Source organism: Homalodisca vitripennis, chromosome 5 (genome assembly GCF_021130785.1).
Source record: "Homalodisca vitripennis isolate AUS2020 chromosome 5, UT_GWSS_2.1, whole genome shotgun sequence".
Lineage (NCBI taxonomy): Eukaryota > Metazoa > Arthropoda > Insecta > Hemiptera > Cicadellidae > Homalodisca > Homalodisca vitripennis.
Window position 1 is genome coordinate 47,628,750 of NC_060211.1, and position 15,966 is coordinate 47,644,715.

General features: G+C 33.2%; 1 protein-coding gene across 1 annotated transcript in view; it reads right to left on the bottom strand.

The window, feature by feature from the left end:
- The window catches only part of LOC124363454, a 63,095-nt gene that overhangs the window by 17,407 nt on the left and 29,722 nt on the right, over positions 1–15,966 (bottom strand). The window contains exons 12-15 of the mRNA XM_046818703.1: positions 6,642–6,813; positions 4,377–4,451; positions 1,244–1,314; positions 302–364 (exon numbers count right to left, since the gene is read on the bottom strand). Of these exons, the coding sequence (XP_046674659.1) occupies positions 302–364; positions 1,244–1,314; positions 4,377–4,451; positions 6,642–6,813 (381 nt within the window). The remainder of the gene's footprint in view (positions 1–301; positions 365–1,243; positions 1,315–4,376; positions 4,452–6,641; positions 6,814–15,966) is intronic.

Genomic DNA, 15,966 nt, shown 5'->3' on the forward strand with positions numbered 1-15,966 from the left:
TAACTGATTACTTATTTTGCACCATTTTTTACGTATTACCAAAGTGAAGTGCGATTAGGTCTTTACTCTTGACAAAATAAAATAATGTTTTCAATCATATTGAAATATTAGTTTTTTGGAAGTACAACTTTTATTTTAATCAAACAATAAATTCAAGAAATAAATAAAACACAACTGAGGGAGGACAATAATTTTTAATTTGCATATTAACTACATTTGACACGATTAACCAGTTACTTGTGACACACTGAAGACATTAATCTCTCCAATTTATTCATAATAAAATATCTTCTTAACTTACCTTAAAGGATGTGTCTGTTCTCTGTGTTCCCATGGTTTGTAAGGCTCCTCTTCAATTCCAAACCTTATTTAAAACAGGATTGTTTAGTGTTTGTGATTACTTTCTTACAATCTGTTCAAAAAATACAAGAAAATAACATACAAGAACTTAAACAAAAAATTAATGTAAAGTAACCCTTAATAAAAAAATTTATTATTTAAAATATCATATATTTAATCTGTTAAAACAGGTTTCAGAGTGGTAAAATGTGCAAGAATATAATGCCAAAATTTCAAATCAGTAAAAAAAGAGGGATTGTTAAAATGGACACTACAAGAATTAAAAGTTGGAAATATTTAAAAAATATAAAACATTTAACTGCTTCCCTCGAGTTCATTGTAATTGGTGGTTTTCCTTTCCAATTACAAAGTTCATTACTTGTTCAAAAGTAGCATACAAATTGTATTTTAATGTAGATAAACATTTAAGAGAAGACAAATTTCAAAGGGTTTAATTCTTTCACAGCCATTTCCAGTGTCCTATAATTTCAGGATAAACTCCTATCAAGTGTTCGGAGGTTAACAGTAAATGGATTAGTTATTTTAACAGCCGCTCTATTAACAGTTGTTTCAATAAAAGTAACCTTAAATCTAAACTCTTTACATACACTCCTTTAATTGAAGAATAAGAAACTTATTACACAAATTTTTACTGTAAAAATCCAGTGCTATGCCTTAAGATTAGATTTGCAGTTTCAAAATGTCTTTAAATTTTACAGCTTTTCAAATTAATTAAACTTTTTTCAGAGTTACCCTTGTAAATAGTAGAATCTGGATTAATTAATGCATGTTCCAACAATTAGTTTATTGTTATATTAAAAATTAATAATTTTATTTCAAAAATATTTTGATATTTTATCCTGTATTAATTACTGAATTTTTAGGTATTTTTTCTAAGGCTTACTTGGAGTCAGTGTTGTAAGAAGTAACTTTATCCTTCTCCTTTTCTAAGTGCTTCTTTTCTTCCATTTTTTCCTGTAAATCATTCATGATATATAGAATAAACACTAATATACAAGCCTAATATTACATAACGTTTTAGCTGTAACACATGTGAATATATCCTATCTAGGGTTGCCCTATATCATCATCAATGTCTGTCAATGTGTAAATTACAATATGTCTGTAGTTACAGTAGCCAGGTATTGGTTAACACCTTCAATGTGACATGTGAGTTGTGACAACAGAGGCAGTCAATAGTATCGTGTATTTCCAATATAAACAAGTTTGGTTACTACTATAAGAACAAAAATTTCCTAACAAACGTTCTCAAATTTGTTTGAAAACTGATTCTGGCAAACAGCTTTGAAATAGTAATGCTTCTCAACATTTAACTTTAAAAAGATCATAATCTTTATTAGTTTCATAATATGTTTAGCTGCACTGAATACAGCATTTTATCAGCATAATTTGCACTATTAAATATTGTTTTGTCAGTACAGCAATAAACTCAGCTTAAAGAATATTTGGTTAAAAATTATGGTACAATATTGTGCATCATTAGATATAAAATGGTTTTTATGTTATCTTAACTCTTAAACATAGTAAAAATACATATTACCTCTGATATTTTTGTAATTCTTCATCATTAGAAACAAAATTGTCTCAAAGTAAGTACAAAAATGAAGTCAATAAAAATGATTTTGTGATACGGTAAGTCCTACTGTTTGAAATCTGGCTGATAAGAATTTATAAAATCAAAGCTTTATGATTGGGAAGAGAGTCAGATCCAAGAGGAGGAAAAATGCAGGAAGTTGGCATTAAAAAATATTATTCATCTTTAATCAACAAAATTTACTCCCATACATAGGTTAAAAGGATAAAACTGATACTAGGAATGGTAACAGGACACAACTCTTTCTGGAAACATTGGTGAAGATAGTTGAATGCTGTACTGATCAATTCAGACTTTGTGGAGAGGCAGAGAAATTAGAACACACATGATTGGAATGCCCTGATATCTTTTCAATGAGACAAAATTCCCCAGAATACTAATATTGAGCACAATAATATTGTAAGAAAATGAGAAACAATATATTATAAGCATTTGTAGAATTGATAGTGAAGAGAAGGCCTTTCTATGTTCAAGTGCATGGTTTTAGAATCATCCTTCAGAATATAAAAATATAAGTAATCCTCAGCTGAAAGAGAGAATTAGAAAGAGAAGAGAGAGAGTGGAGCTGTACATCATGTATTGACAGATTTAACCACATTTCTAAGGAAAACAGTGAAATAACTAGTAATTGGCTTTGGGGGAGATGATTTTGATTGAAGAACACCCCAAGGAAGGGTATAGAATAAGTGTGAATAAATCAAAATTTGTATTAATGTAATTAGATAGACCTCATTCAAGATAAAACATGTAACTGTTGCATATCAGACAAGGTGCATTAATGTTTTACAAATACTTTATTTATGTTTGGGAGGGCTTTTGGGAGGGGCGTCTATTTCTTTCATCTCCCACCCCTTAGTTACGCCACTGATGTTGCAATAGTCCAGCTCTCAGCCCTAGTAGTTATTCTTGAACTCTTAGCACAAAACGAAATATGATGTACTCAGGTATAAATGTAAAAAGCATAAATGTAATAAGCCATCTTGAGATCTAGTGGGAAAAGTGTATCTCTCATCACAGAACTAAGTCCAATGTGTTACGCCAATGAACATCTTTCTTACTAATCATGTATAGTTTCGTTAATTCTCAGGAGAAAGGACTCATTTAGGACACAAGTCATTATCTAACTGGTCGTTCCTCAACCGCAGGACTGATCATCTGCCCATCCCTCAATTTCAATTGATGCATCAATCAACTCCGGTAAAGAAGTAAATAATCATGGACCATTCCCTACTGAGGAGACTCATTCCATAAGATTCTTCAACTGGGTCAGCTATCAAGGTATTATTTCATCCTTCAAACAAATCTAAAATTTTAAACCAACTGTAATTTATAAGAAAGCTTGCATCATATAATTGAGAACCTGATCTTTTAAAGGTGGTTCATGAAACTTGTTCGCTAGCAAGAGTTTGTAAAACTCTATCATTAGAGCATCCTTGCACCTTATATATAGGGTAGCTTTATTATGTACAGGGAGCCATTAAACAGGGTATCCATAAAGGTACCAATTTTATCACCCTCATTGTTCTGTTTGGTTGATAAATTCTCTTACAACACTTTATGAAATGAGAGTATAGTATTCAGCTATGAGATGATATGTACAAGAGGTTTGCATTGACTATCTAGTTGATCTTACAAACTGTAGTGAAATGTTGAAATGTAGCCTGCAATCTTTGGCAGGTGCCTCTTAAAAGTAATACATTGGTTTAGACTTATCTCCAAGTATAGTGATTGCTCATTATGTTTATTGACCTACATGCCACTGATCCAGGTTTTAAATTTATATTAAGCCATATCCTGTTTGAAAAGTGGAAGACCACTTCAGTTTATGAAGTGTTGGGTTTTAGCTTCCACGTTGACAAATAACGATTTCAAACAGCAATGCCAGCTGTGGAATATCATCGGTGTAAACTTTCTAGACTATTTCAGAAATAACATTAAAAAGAATAGCACCAATGAGTGAACCCTGAGGGAGGCAATCATTGAGTTGTCTAAAATCACTCTTTTATTTCCAAGTAAACCTTGTCCAATCAATTACTCAGCTTAGAACTCATGAGTTGTAAAATGAGGGATAAGGAATTTAGTTGTGCAGCTTTGCTAAAAAGCCTTTTCTCTTTTCCATAGCATAAGCTGCTGAGAAGTCGATAAAGGCAAGTGAAGTGAGTTTCGTTTCGTTACCATCATCATTTAAAGATTAACCTAGAACCTGGTCACAACAATTACAACTAGGTCTGAATCTAACGATTTCCGTGCTCTATCTGGTCTGTTACTTGTTTAGTGATCTTTTGTTTATGCAGCTACGATGGCATATATGAATAGGATCAAAATCTGTAATGCAAACATAAAGTAAACATATTAAAAACACTACAAATATTTGTAGATAGATTGTAAACAAAAACAATAATTAATTACTAAACATACTTACTTGACACCTTGGAACTAAATAAATATAAAAATAGCAACGAAGAAGTAAACAACGTGACCTAAACCGTGAGTAAAGCTAGTAACTAATTGATAATAGCTTGGTCAGGATCAATGTGAAACAACAGTTCTGGATTATTTAACTATATGAAAAAACAATGTCAAGCTGGATTATATTGTAAATTACTTTTTATCTGAGAGCCCCTTGAGATTCCCTAATAATTAACTGATACCAAAGCACTTCATTTAAAAACTGCAACAACAACGTGATACTTTTACGTAAACTATTAAACATTCAGCTAATGGGAAAGTCATGTTACTTAAATTGATAAAATTAAAAGAATATATTTATAAAAGGTTGCATTAAACATTACAACTAACACATGAAAATTGTCTTGATATAAACTCAATAATACAATGTATGTAAAGAACTAAAACATCTTAGAATTAAGAATAGAAGGTGGAAATAAAAAAAACTCCCACCACTTTTACAGTTATGATAATGAAATATAGGACCAACAAATTTACAAGATGCTCTTTACACTTTTGACAAGTATTTTCAAGTTGGCCTTTTCTCTAAATGGTATCACATAATTTTTTAATGGTAATCCTCATCTTTGGATTGAATAAATGAAAGAATAGGAAAGTTACAAAATCCATACAGCATATGTAAATAATGTCTTATATTGAAAATTGTGATCATTTAAAGTTTATGATTTCTTAATTCTTATTTAGTTTTACATAACAAAATTATATATTTTAAAACATAATTACTATTATAATATATAATAGTAAGGTGATGATTTCAAAATTTCAAGTTGTCATTTTCAAGAAAAGGTAAGATGAAGCTTGAAAACACTTGTTGTCTTACTAAGAAATCCTACAGCTTTGTGTTACATTTTCACTAATCCTGCAGTTTAGATAGATAAAGTATAGGATTCACCAAGATAGCAGACGAATGTAATAATAAACACATGAAAGTGCATCATTTCATGTTTTCTAATGTAGTGAACATATAAATGCCACAGGCCTTTATTACAAACATAATGAAAACAGACGTTAATTTTACTTTTTATGTTATAGACATTTTACAACATTTTTTGTCATTACGATGATGGAGACAGAGGAGTATGATTCACCAGCATACGTCAGTCACGCCAGTGTCATTCACTGCCTCTCGCACCAATCATGTGTTATGATTATTTCCTCACGTGGATATGATCTGCCTCGGCACATATCCGCTCCAGTACACTGCTAGAGAGCGCCACTATCTACCCGTCTGCAACTTTTATTAAGAATTTGTTAACAGTTTTGTACCTAAAATTGTGTTGTTTTGCTGAAATGTTTACTGTTTATTTACAAAGACAGGTTTGTAGAGTTTAGATATGTACTTTTTAAAGTGTCCTTTTTCAAATTGTTGTTATTTTTATATTGATTTTCCACTAAGTCATTTTCATTACCGTGTCCGTGCCATTATCACGGCAAGGAAGATCACCGTCTATTTGTGCGTTAGATATATCCATGGTATAATTAAACACTAGAAATACTATAATAAAACTATAAAATACTTCAGGAAGGGGTACATGCAACAACAACATGCGGTAGCTGTCTGCGCTGTGCGACTTCAGAGAACTACCTAAGGTCAAAGGTGCAAACACTAATAGCAGAGGACATAGGAAGTGCTGACATCTAGTAGAAAACGCCAGAACTACTTGTGCGATACGCGGGTTGTCAGAGAAATGCTTCTTACGCAATATTACGCAGACAACATAATAAAACAGGAATAATTTTTATTTTATTTTATTTTATTTGCATGTTTTATAACAGTTATTAACCATTTACAATAAAAGCAGTTATTACATATAAACAATTAACTGTGGGAATGTTCTCCACTCACTTCACTTTATATAATAGTTTTTTAAATTATGTGATAACATAAAAAAATATAACTAATAACTTATAAGTTAACGAATGGAGAATAAATAAATCTATAACAATCCATAACAATAATAATAAATGTATCAATGATAACAACACAAAAATAAGTAATAAATATATGAAAATCAAATAAATAGGAACAAACAATTAATTGGATGGAATATCGAAAAGTTACAAAACATAGTTACAATAAAAATTAATTACATTATACACAGCTGATTAGTTAATTTAAACTTCTGAGGCATTTAATTCTAAATGCATTTTGTGAGTCAAAAAAAAAATGTCTGCATCAGGCCCTAAGCTCTGTATGAAAATTGTACGACCTCATCACCCGTAGAGTGGCGAGGAAGCATGAGCCGTCGTGCGGCAGAATTGGAACCGAGAACAGAAGGTTGCTCCTACTGTTGAATGAAGGTACGCGATAAGATAAGACGGCCAGGCTAGCAGGATCGTCTACCACGCCTCGCACCAGCTTGTACAGGAACATCAGGCTAGCTACCTTCCTCCTCAATTTTAAGACTCCCGAACCCAAACAACTCTAGCAACTCGTCATATGAAACTGCGTAGGCTACGTAAAAAATGTTAAAGCATTTGAAAAATAAATACCTTAAAAATAGTTTTTGAATTTTTTCTAACAGATCTTGATATGTAGTGTGAATAGGATTCCAAATAATGATATTGTTTTCTAGCCTCGACCTGACCAATGAATAATACAGCATTATCAGAGTTTTCTACATTTTTTAAATTGAAACCTTGTCTAATAACAAACCCCATAATTCTACTAGCTGCTGAAGCACACGCACCTACATGACAGTTTAAAAGATAAAGTAAAGTCTATATAAATTCCTAAATCTTTAATTTTCTCGTTCACTCTAGATACTAATACTCCATTCAAAAAATAATCATTTTCTATGTATTTACGAGATCTTCTGAAAGTCATTACCTGACATTTTGATGCGTTAAAAGACATTTTGTTTACAATACTCCATCTAAAAACGTTATTAAGATCGGCTTGCAGCTAGTCAGCGTCCGAATGTGACCTTATTTGCTTAAATATTTTTAAATCGTCCGCGAACAAAAGAGTTATTAGAAGAGAATATACAATTACTTATATAATTTTATTAATATAGTGAACAGGCAAGGCCCTAAATTTGACCCTTGAGGAACTCCTGATTGAACATTAAAGGTTGATGAGCTGAAACCATTATAAAAAACAAATTGTTTCCTATCAACAAATGTAAGATTTGAAAAAAAATTTAAAAAAACTTAATGATAAGCCATAAAAATCCAGCTTCTGCAATAAAATCTGATGATCAACTTTATCAAAAGCTTTGGCCAGGTCAAGAAACAAAGAATCAGTCTGAGCTCCAGAGTCTAGCCCCGAGAAGATATATCCTGTAAAAATTTAACAAAATTTGTGCTAATCGACCTCCCCGGAACAAATCCATGTTGTCCTGGAGAAATGTATTTTTTTAAAGTGATTAAATAGAGATTTATGTATAATTATTTTCAAATATTTTTAGCTGATACATTCAAAACTGCCACTGGCCTGTGATTAACTATTTCCGATGTCCTGCCGCTCTTAAATATAGGAGTAATTTTTGTAATTTTCCATTTGTCGGGGAAAACGTTAGAGGTCAGACTTAAATTGTACAAAAATGTTAATGGTTTTACTAAAGTGTCCGCGCACCCTTTAAATAAATATTGAGGTAGAAAATCAGGCCCAGTGGTGTTTTTAGATTTTAACCTTTTAATAGCGTCCAGCACGTCATGTTCGCTAATGTGCGGGGGAGAGCAAGGCATGACACACCCGCCAGGCACGGCGCCGCCGTCGCTGACTCTACACTCGGCTCCGCTGTATAATTTGTTATAAAACCGAACTGAAATATTCTGCAAATGCAATGGCGATTGCCATTCCACTATGCTTGACTCCATTATATTCCATAACCATTAACTTACTATTTTCAGATCTCTTACTATTTAAAAAAACTCCAAAATTTTAGTACTGTCTCTATTAATTAAAAATTTTCTATGTTATGCAAGTAATTATCGTACACAACGTTGATTTCGCGCTTCAAAAAAGACCTTTGATTCTTAAATCTACCAATAAAATTGCAGGCTCGGGCGTCTCCGGTTTTCCTGACTTAAGCCGAGTTACGCGTCGTGACCTTGTTGTCAGCTGACATGGCGCTCACTGATATTGCATAGACCGGTTCCTATAACTTAAAAACTTGCAATTTCTTATCAGCTCGTCAAATTGTAGATTGATTACTTACTCTCACAGTGATCACTAACACAATGTGCACGCACTTGACAAAAATTGTAAACAATGGATCACTATTTCTCACTTAAAAACGAACTAAATCACGGAACGATATAATATAACGATGCGTAATATTACGTCAGAAGCACACTTTTACGCAATCGTTATGAACGTAATATTGCGTTAAATCAATAAAGGGTTTAACAAAAATTCTTCTATTTTAGAGTAATACTTTCTTTGTTATTAATTATTAATACTTTGTGTTATGTTAATATAATGGTACATTTTGTAATGTCAGCCATGGTCAAACTGTTACAGTCGCCACATTCTATTTTTTTGGTGCACGTGTCTGTTCTCTGGTTTTCATATCTTGTGACTCGTACAAAACTGCAAAAAAGACAGAGTTACTTTGAAATAATATATTAAATGTCAAGCATGGTCAAACTGTTACAGTCAACATATTGTGCATTTCTGGTGCAAGTGTCTGTCTTTTTCAATACTGTACAAAACACAGAGTTACTTTGAAATACCATGTTAGTATCGGGTCACATATATATACACGTATACTGAATAGAAAAATAGTAGTAGAAGGGGTAAAGTGAAATTTAACGAGTTTACTCGCCAAAAAATGAAAATTAGAATGTTAAGCTCGAAGTATGTAGAGGCTCCGTCACAGTTAACAATACTACTCACTACAGCGTAACTTGGAGAGCTTTAACACAAAAAGTGGTAGAAGTACGCCACATGTGTCGCGTAACAGGCTCCGCTGAGGTGCAATGCAAAAGTTCAAGTATATAGCTCATGTCATTACTGAGAGATAGAATACATAGAATAGATACAGACAGTCATGCGGCAAAGAAATGTTTACATTCCCCGGCAAACAAAAAAGAAATTACGTCAGCCTACTACTGAGTGATAGGATTTAACAACGCCAAGTTCCATGGTTGGATGTGCAATGGCATAGAAATCGTTCTTGTCTATTTATAAATGTAGTGTCAAGCAAAATTTAAAGTCTATAGATGAAATCTTTCTAGAGATAAATTGTGTGGGATGGTGGTGGGAAGATCTGGAGAGGGAATATGTAGAGTGAGTAGGGATGAGGGACAGAGATGACGATGGTGCCGTGTCGATGGGCAACTGTACCGAATTAGCTCCTCCGAATCTTTCTCTGTACAAAGGGACGGTAGGACTTGTAGTAGTAAGAAGTGTTCAATAAATTGTTTATAATTATGATTTGGAAAAGCTTTAATCAAATTGTGATTGAAGATTTAGACACTTCAATTTTGTAATGTAGCTTCATCCTCTCATACATCTGATTTTCCACTGGATAATCAAATCTGACCATTGCAACTCTAAGAATTGAGATTCCAAAATACTGTGAAATCCATTATGACAGCAATTGAAAAATCTTGAAAATTATCTAAACATAATCTGAGTGTGATAGTCAATTCCAAACACATAGTTCGAGTTTTATTGTTCAAATGTTATATCACATATAAAATTCTCATTATTCTCATAACATTTCAAGAGTAATTAATGAAAAATCCAATGAGTGAAAAGCATTGATAGTACATCTCATTACGAAGACCCCCACCTTCGTATGACCCCCCCCCCCCACCATTGATAGTACACCCCAAAATCAGTGACGAACAGTTCTTTCGGACGAAAGTTACGCCACGTTAAGCGACTGTGTTTAAACAGGGAAATATTTCACATTCAAATTTCCAGTCCATACCATTTTGGAATATTGTTCCCACAATTCAGTATTGAAGTATTTTGAACTTGGTGTCGAGAACCATCTCCAGTTAAACTGAAACTGTCAATAATAAACATCCCCTTGCACGGGTGACTTGAAGAAGCAGGGTTTTATCGTGATTGGCTGAAGCTTTACTAATCAACAAACAATATATGGTCAACAGCGATCAATATTGTTCTTACATCACAGGTTGCAAGCTGTATCAAAAAAACTTTTACAAAACCAAACATGCCGTAGAATAAAAAAAAGTTAAAACAACTCCAAGGATGAAGAAAAAGAAAGAAATATAATTTTCTAAGGATAGTAAGAAAAACCTTAGTAATAGCTAAGAAAATAGTAGCCCAAAAAAGAAGATAACCAAAGATTTTGATCTAGAGTTTGATAATTCGCAATTTTCCGTTCAAAGACTTGGCTACGAGGGTAGCTTTTAGCAGGCTTGCAAATAAAACTTGACTCTCGCCTACATTTTCACGGTTTTAGTGGTCATCGCCTCACTTTCGAGTTGTACCCATTTCGACACAGAGAACTAACTACCAACAGGTTCTTAAGATTTGTGAACCCCATTCTGTCTCTCTCTCTCCAGACCAGGCTGACTAAAGCACGAACTCCTGATTTTGGGGTTAAGATCTGTGTAACACCATCCACACAAGCATTAATTCTGTTAATGCTAACATCCGTTTAGTTGCAGTGACTAGCATGTCAGTGTTGTCTTCAACATTTTAACTTTTCGTTGTATTAGTTACACAGGAGATAAATCATTTATACTGACGACATGTGCTAAAATTTAGGGGATTATTTCAGTTACTTCTGAGGTCTGACGCTAGAGCTGCGCCACGTATCTTTGATTGTTACAGTTCAAATATTTATTACCTGAGCCTCTCACTCCCCAGAGGGAAATCGAAATGTTTACTTTCTCCGTGCCTCGATTTATAGCATCGGATGCAAGCTAAACAATAAACATAAAACTATTAACTAACTATTATGTAACTCATACAATAAAATACTATACTAATGCCAATTATCGATTCTTGCTTTAATTTGCTTAATTAACGTATACTTAGTTCCCCTCATTTATTTACTTAAAAGTAATACTCTACTTTTGTACAAAACTCACCTTTTTTAACATCAGCAGATCTACCTGACAGACGTTTACCCAACATTAGAACCTTCGACGACTGTTATCAACTAAATCTAAATGTTCTAAGTTGGTGTAACTGTGACATTTCTACTACTGTGACTAGAGCGGAAACTGTAACAATAGACATAAGATAATTTTAATGATTATGTGACACTGATTCAGTCTCGGTTTGACTTTAATTTATTTTAACTACGAGCCATGACTAAGAAGAATTAATGATAGAGGAGTAAGTGTGTGTAGGATTCAATTTCGTGATAATACTGTATCAATTACAAATTTTAATAACACTTTAGTACTAAAAGTAAAGATTTAATTTGTACTTTTGTGCAGTTAACAAAAACCTACCAATTTTTAAAATATTCTTATCATTAGGCACAAGTATAAAATATGTACAAACATCCAGCTAAAGTTGAGCAATATATGTAGTACTCTAAGTTTGTTTTAATATTCCAAGAAAACGTTTACATCACTTACCTTCTAGGTAGAATATTTTGAAAATCATTCTTGCTGAAATTAACCACTTAGGTGCTGTGAAAGTTAATTACTATAAGTTTTTCGTATTAATCTTGTTCGGTTTTAATGGGTTATAGGGAGTGTTATGATTGACAGAATATGACATAAATAGTCAAAAAAAGTATTATGAGGTACCTAATGCCCAGTCTCTACTGGTAAAAAAACTATATCAAGTGTATTTGAATTAAAAAGATAATACAATTATCATCCGTATACCTTGCAGTAGCGATACTATGCTAAATGTTTTCCAAGAGTTTTACTCCATTTGAATGTTTTGGAATAATAATCTCATTTTGATGAATTGCATGTGAGTATTAAGTACTTTTTTACTGCCAGAGTTTACTCAATATTGTATTGCAATGTGTAATATATTTACAAGGTAGCAGTACGCCACACCTCATGTCGCGTAACAGGCTTTGTTGGGGTTGCTTGCAAAATTTGAAATCAATAGCTTATTTAATTCTTAAAATGTCTTGTGGACATACACATACGTATACAGAAAAGACTTTTTACATCCCCCCCCGGTAGACAAAATAGAAATTGTGTCAACCAGAGTGATAGGCTTCATTCAGTGACGCTCAGCCCAACTCCATGGTTGGTCATGCACCATCATAGAACTTATACTTGTCTATGTATAAATGATGTTTCGTGCAAAATTTAAAGTCAACAAGGAATCTTTCTTGAGATATCTTGCCACAAAATGCATTCCCTTTTTTTGTTAGTTAAATAATTAGGTTTTATACCAATGTTTAAATAATATAAGTTCCGGTGAGCTAGGGGGTGTTTTAAAACGCAATAGTGCATTGAAATCAAATCTTGTTAAAATTGACTTTGTGCTTCATTATTTTTTTTTCACCTCTTTAAATAGAAATATTAAATGTTGAAACCTTATATGATTGTACCGGTATACATTTTGTTCACAAATTTATTTATTTTGCTATTTTCTCGTTGCCATCATGATTAAGCATAAGACCATATTGAAATATTGAAACAGACCATGAAAATATAACAGGATTAGGCCTACCATATAATATTTTTATGACTACTTTTTAAATGGATTTGATTTAGTTTGACCTACTCAAAACTGGGAGACTAAGTTGAAACCGGTGTTTTTCATACAGGTACCGCCGGTCTTCCAGAAATTATTGTATCGTTCAGCTGCACGTATTACATACACATACACACATATATTACTACATATACATACATATTGGCATTTACATATTATTCCACCTAAACGTACTGGTGTTTTGCGTATAGCAGAACACGTGTTTGAACGTGTAAAAACAACATCTTTATGTGTTTTGTTTTCTTTATATTCTATCGGTGTTCCTCTTCTGTTGCTCTACGTGGGTTGGTAATAATTAAATACTAAAAGAAAAACTGATTACTTTTTTTCATTGTTTTACATACGCAATACAGACGCAAAATGAATCTCGGAAGGATTCCGCTTGAGCTGTAAAAATGTGTTTTGCGCCTTAGAATTCGATTCCTGTAATTTTTTTATTAAAAAAATGTTCCATGAAAATGACTTTATAATAATCAAAAATAATTACCAAGCTCAATCGGTTAATAAGCTTACGTGCTGTTTGGATCGACAAAATCTGGAAAGGAATTCAGATTTAGATTTCTGCTGCTAGTCCGTCTAGATTTTGACTAGACTGCTGCTTTCTTTAAATATTGGACGCCAAGTATTTTACACTAGAATGATCTCTTTCTGGCCCTCATAGGACTTTAATATCTTAGAAGGGTAATCAACCCATCAATGGCCAAGCCATGTTTTTCGTAACAGGCTTTACTGAAATTTGGTGCAAATTTTACAGTCTAGAGCTCAATTCGTTCTTGAGATGTCCAGCAAAGAGTAGGCTGCGCTGAATGCACCATTATCGAACTCAATTTTACATTTAAAACAGTTAAGCTCCTTGCAACATTTCAACTCCATCGCTCAATTCGTTCTTGAGATGTCCAGCAAAGAGTAGGCTGCGCTGAATGCACCATTATCGAACTCAATTTTACATTTAAAACAGTTAAGCTCCTTGCAACATTTCAACTCCATCGCTCAATTCGTTCTTGAGATGTCCAGCAAAAAGTAGGCTGCGCTGAATGCACCATTATCGAACTCAATTTTACATTTAAAACAGTTAAGCTCCTTGCAACATTTCAACTCCATCGCTCAATTCGTTCTTGAGATGTCCAGCAAAGAGTAGGCTGCGCTGAATGCACCATTATCGAACTCAATTTTACATTTAAAACAGTTAAGCTCCTTGCAACATTTCAACTCCATCGCTCAATTCGTTCTTGAGATGTCCAGCAAAGAGTAGGCTGCGCTGAATGCACCATTATCGAACTCAATTTTACATTTAAAACAGTTAAGCTCCTTGCAACATTTCAACTCCATCGCTCAATTCGTTCTTGAGATGTCCAGCAAAGAGTAGGCTGCGCTGAATGCACCATTATCGAACTCAATTTTACATTTAAAACAGTTAAGCTCCTTGCAACATTTCAACTCCATCGCTCAATTCGTTCTTGAGATGTCCAGCAAAGAGTAGGCTGCGCTGAATGCACCATTATCGAACTCAATTTTACATTTAAAACAGTTAAGCTCCTTGCAACATTTCAACTCCATCGCTCAATTCGTTCTTGAGATGTCCAGCAAAGAGTAGGCTGCGCTGAATGCACCATTATCGAACTCAATTTTACATTTAAAACAGTTAAGCTCCTTGCAACATTTCAACTCCATCGCTCAATTCGTTCTTGAGATGTCCAGCAAAGAGTAGGCTGCGCTGAATGCACCATTATCGAACTCAATTTTACATTTAAAACAGTTAAGCTCCTTGCAACATTTCAACTCCATCGCTCAATTCGTTCTTGAGATGTCCAGCAAAGAGTAGGCTGCGCTGAATGCACCATTATCGAACTCAATTTTACATTTAAAACAGTTAAGCTCCTTGCAACATTTCAACTCTATCGCTCAATTCGTTCTTGAGATGTCCAGCAAAAAGTAGGCTGCGCTGAATGCACCATTATCGAACTCAATTTTACATTTAAAACAGTTAAGCTCCTTGCAACATTTCAACTCTATCGCTCAATTCGTTCTTGAGATGTCCAGCAAAAAGTAGGCTGCGCTGAATGCACCATTATCAAACTCAATTTTACATTTAAAACAGTTAAGCTCCTTGCAACATTTCAACTCCATCGCTCAATTCGTTCTTGAGATGTCCAGCAAAGAGTAGGCTGCGCTGAATGCACCATTATCGAACTCAATTTTACATTTAAAACAGTTAAGCTCCTTGCAACATTTCAACTCTATCGCTCAATTCGTTCTTGAGATGTCCAGCAAACAGTAGGATGTATATTGGTATATTGGTAAAAATATCATAAACGTAAATCATAAACGTAAAAATAATTAAAGACAATCTATCACACGAAACATTTTTATTTAAGAAGTATTTATTTTACATTTGGATAAAATTCCACAACAATATACTGGCAAAATAGAAACAAAAACTAGTTTAAACCCATTTAAAATATACAATTATGCATCGTGTACCACCATGTTAACCTTTTTACATTAACCAAAGGCAGAGGATAATACAATTATATGTAATGTTTAACCGGAGTGTTCATTTAGTACATTATACATATAGTATTTTTGTAATACATTTTAAAGAATTAGAAAGGCTTAATGCGCACACAAACCTATTAAATGTACTAACTAATTCTGTCTGCGTTTTACATTATAAACAATTTATTACCTTTAAAGTAACTCATCGACTTGAGCAAAACTGGATATAACCGAATCAATAAGGCAATAAAGAAAAATTATGTCATAGTAATGTTTGTATATTTTCCATTCACATTTTACCAACACAATAGACACAGAGAGCTCTCCCTACTTACACACAGAGTTGGATACAATTTACATAGTGAATAATACTATGGCTTGAGAGAAATATTAGACGAACTGAAACCAAATGGCTGCTGGT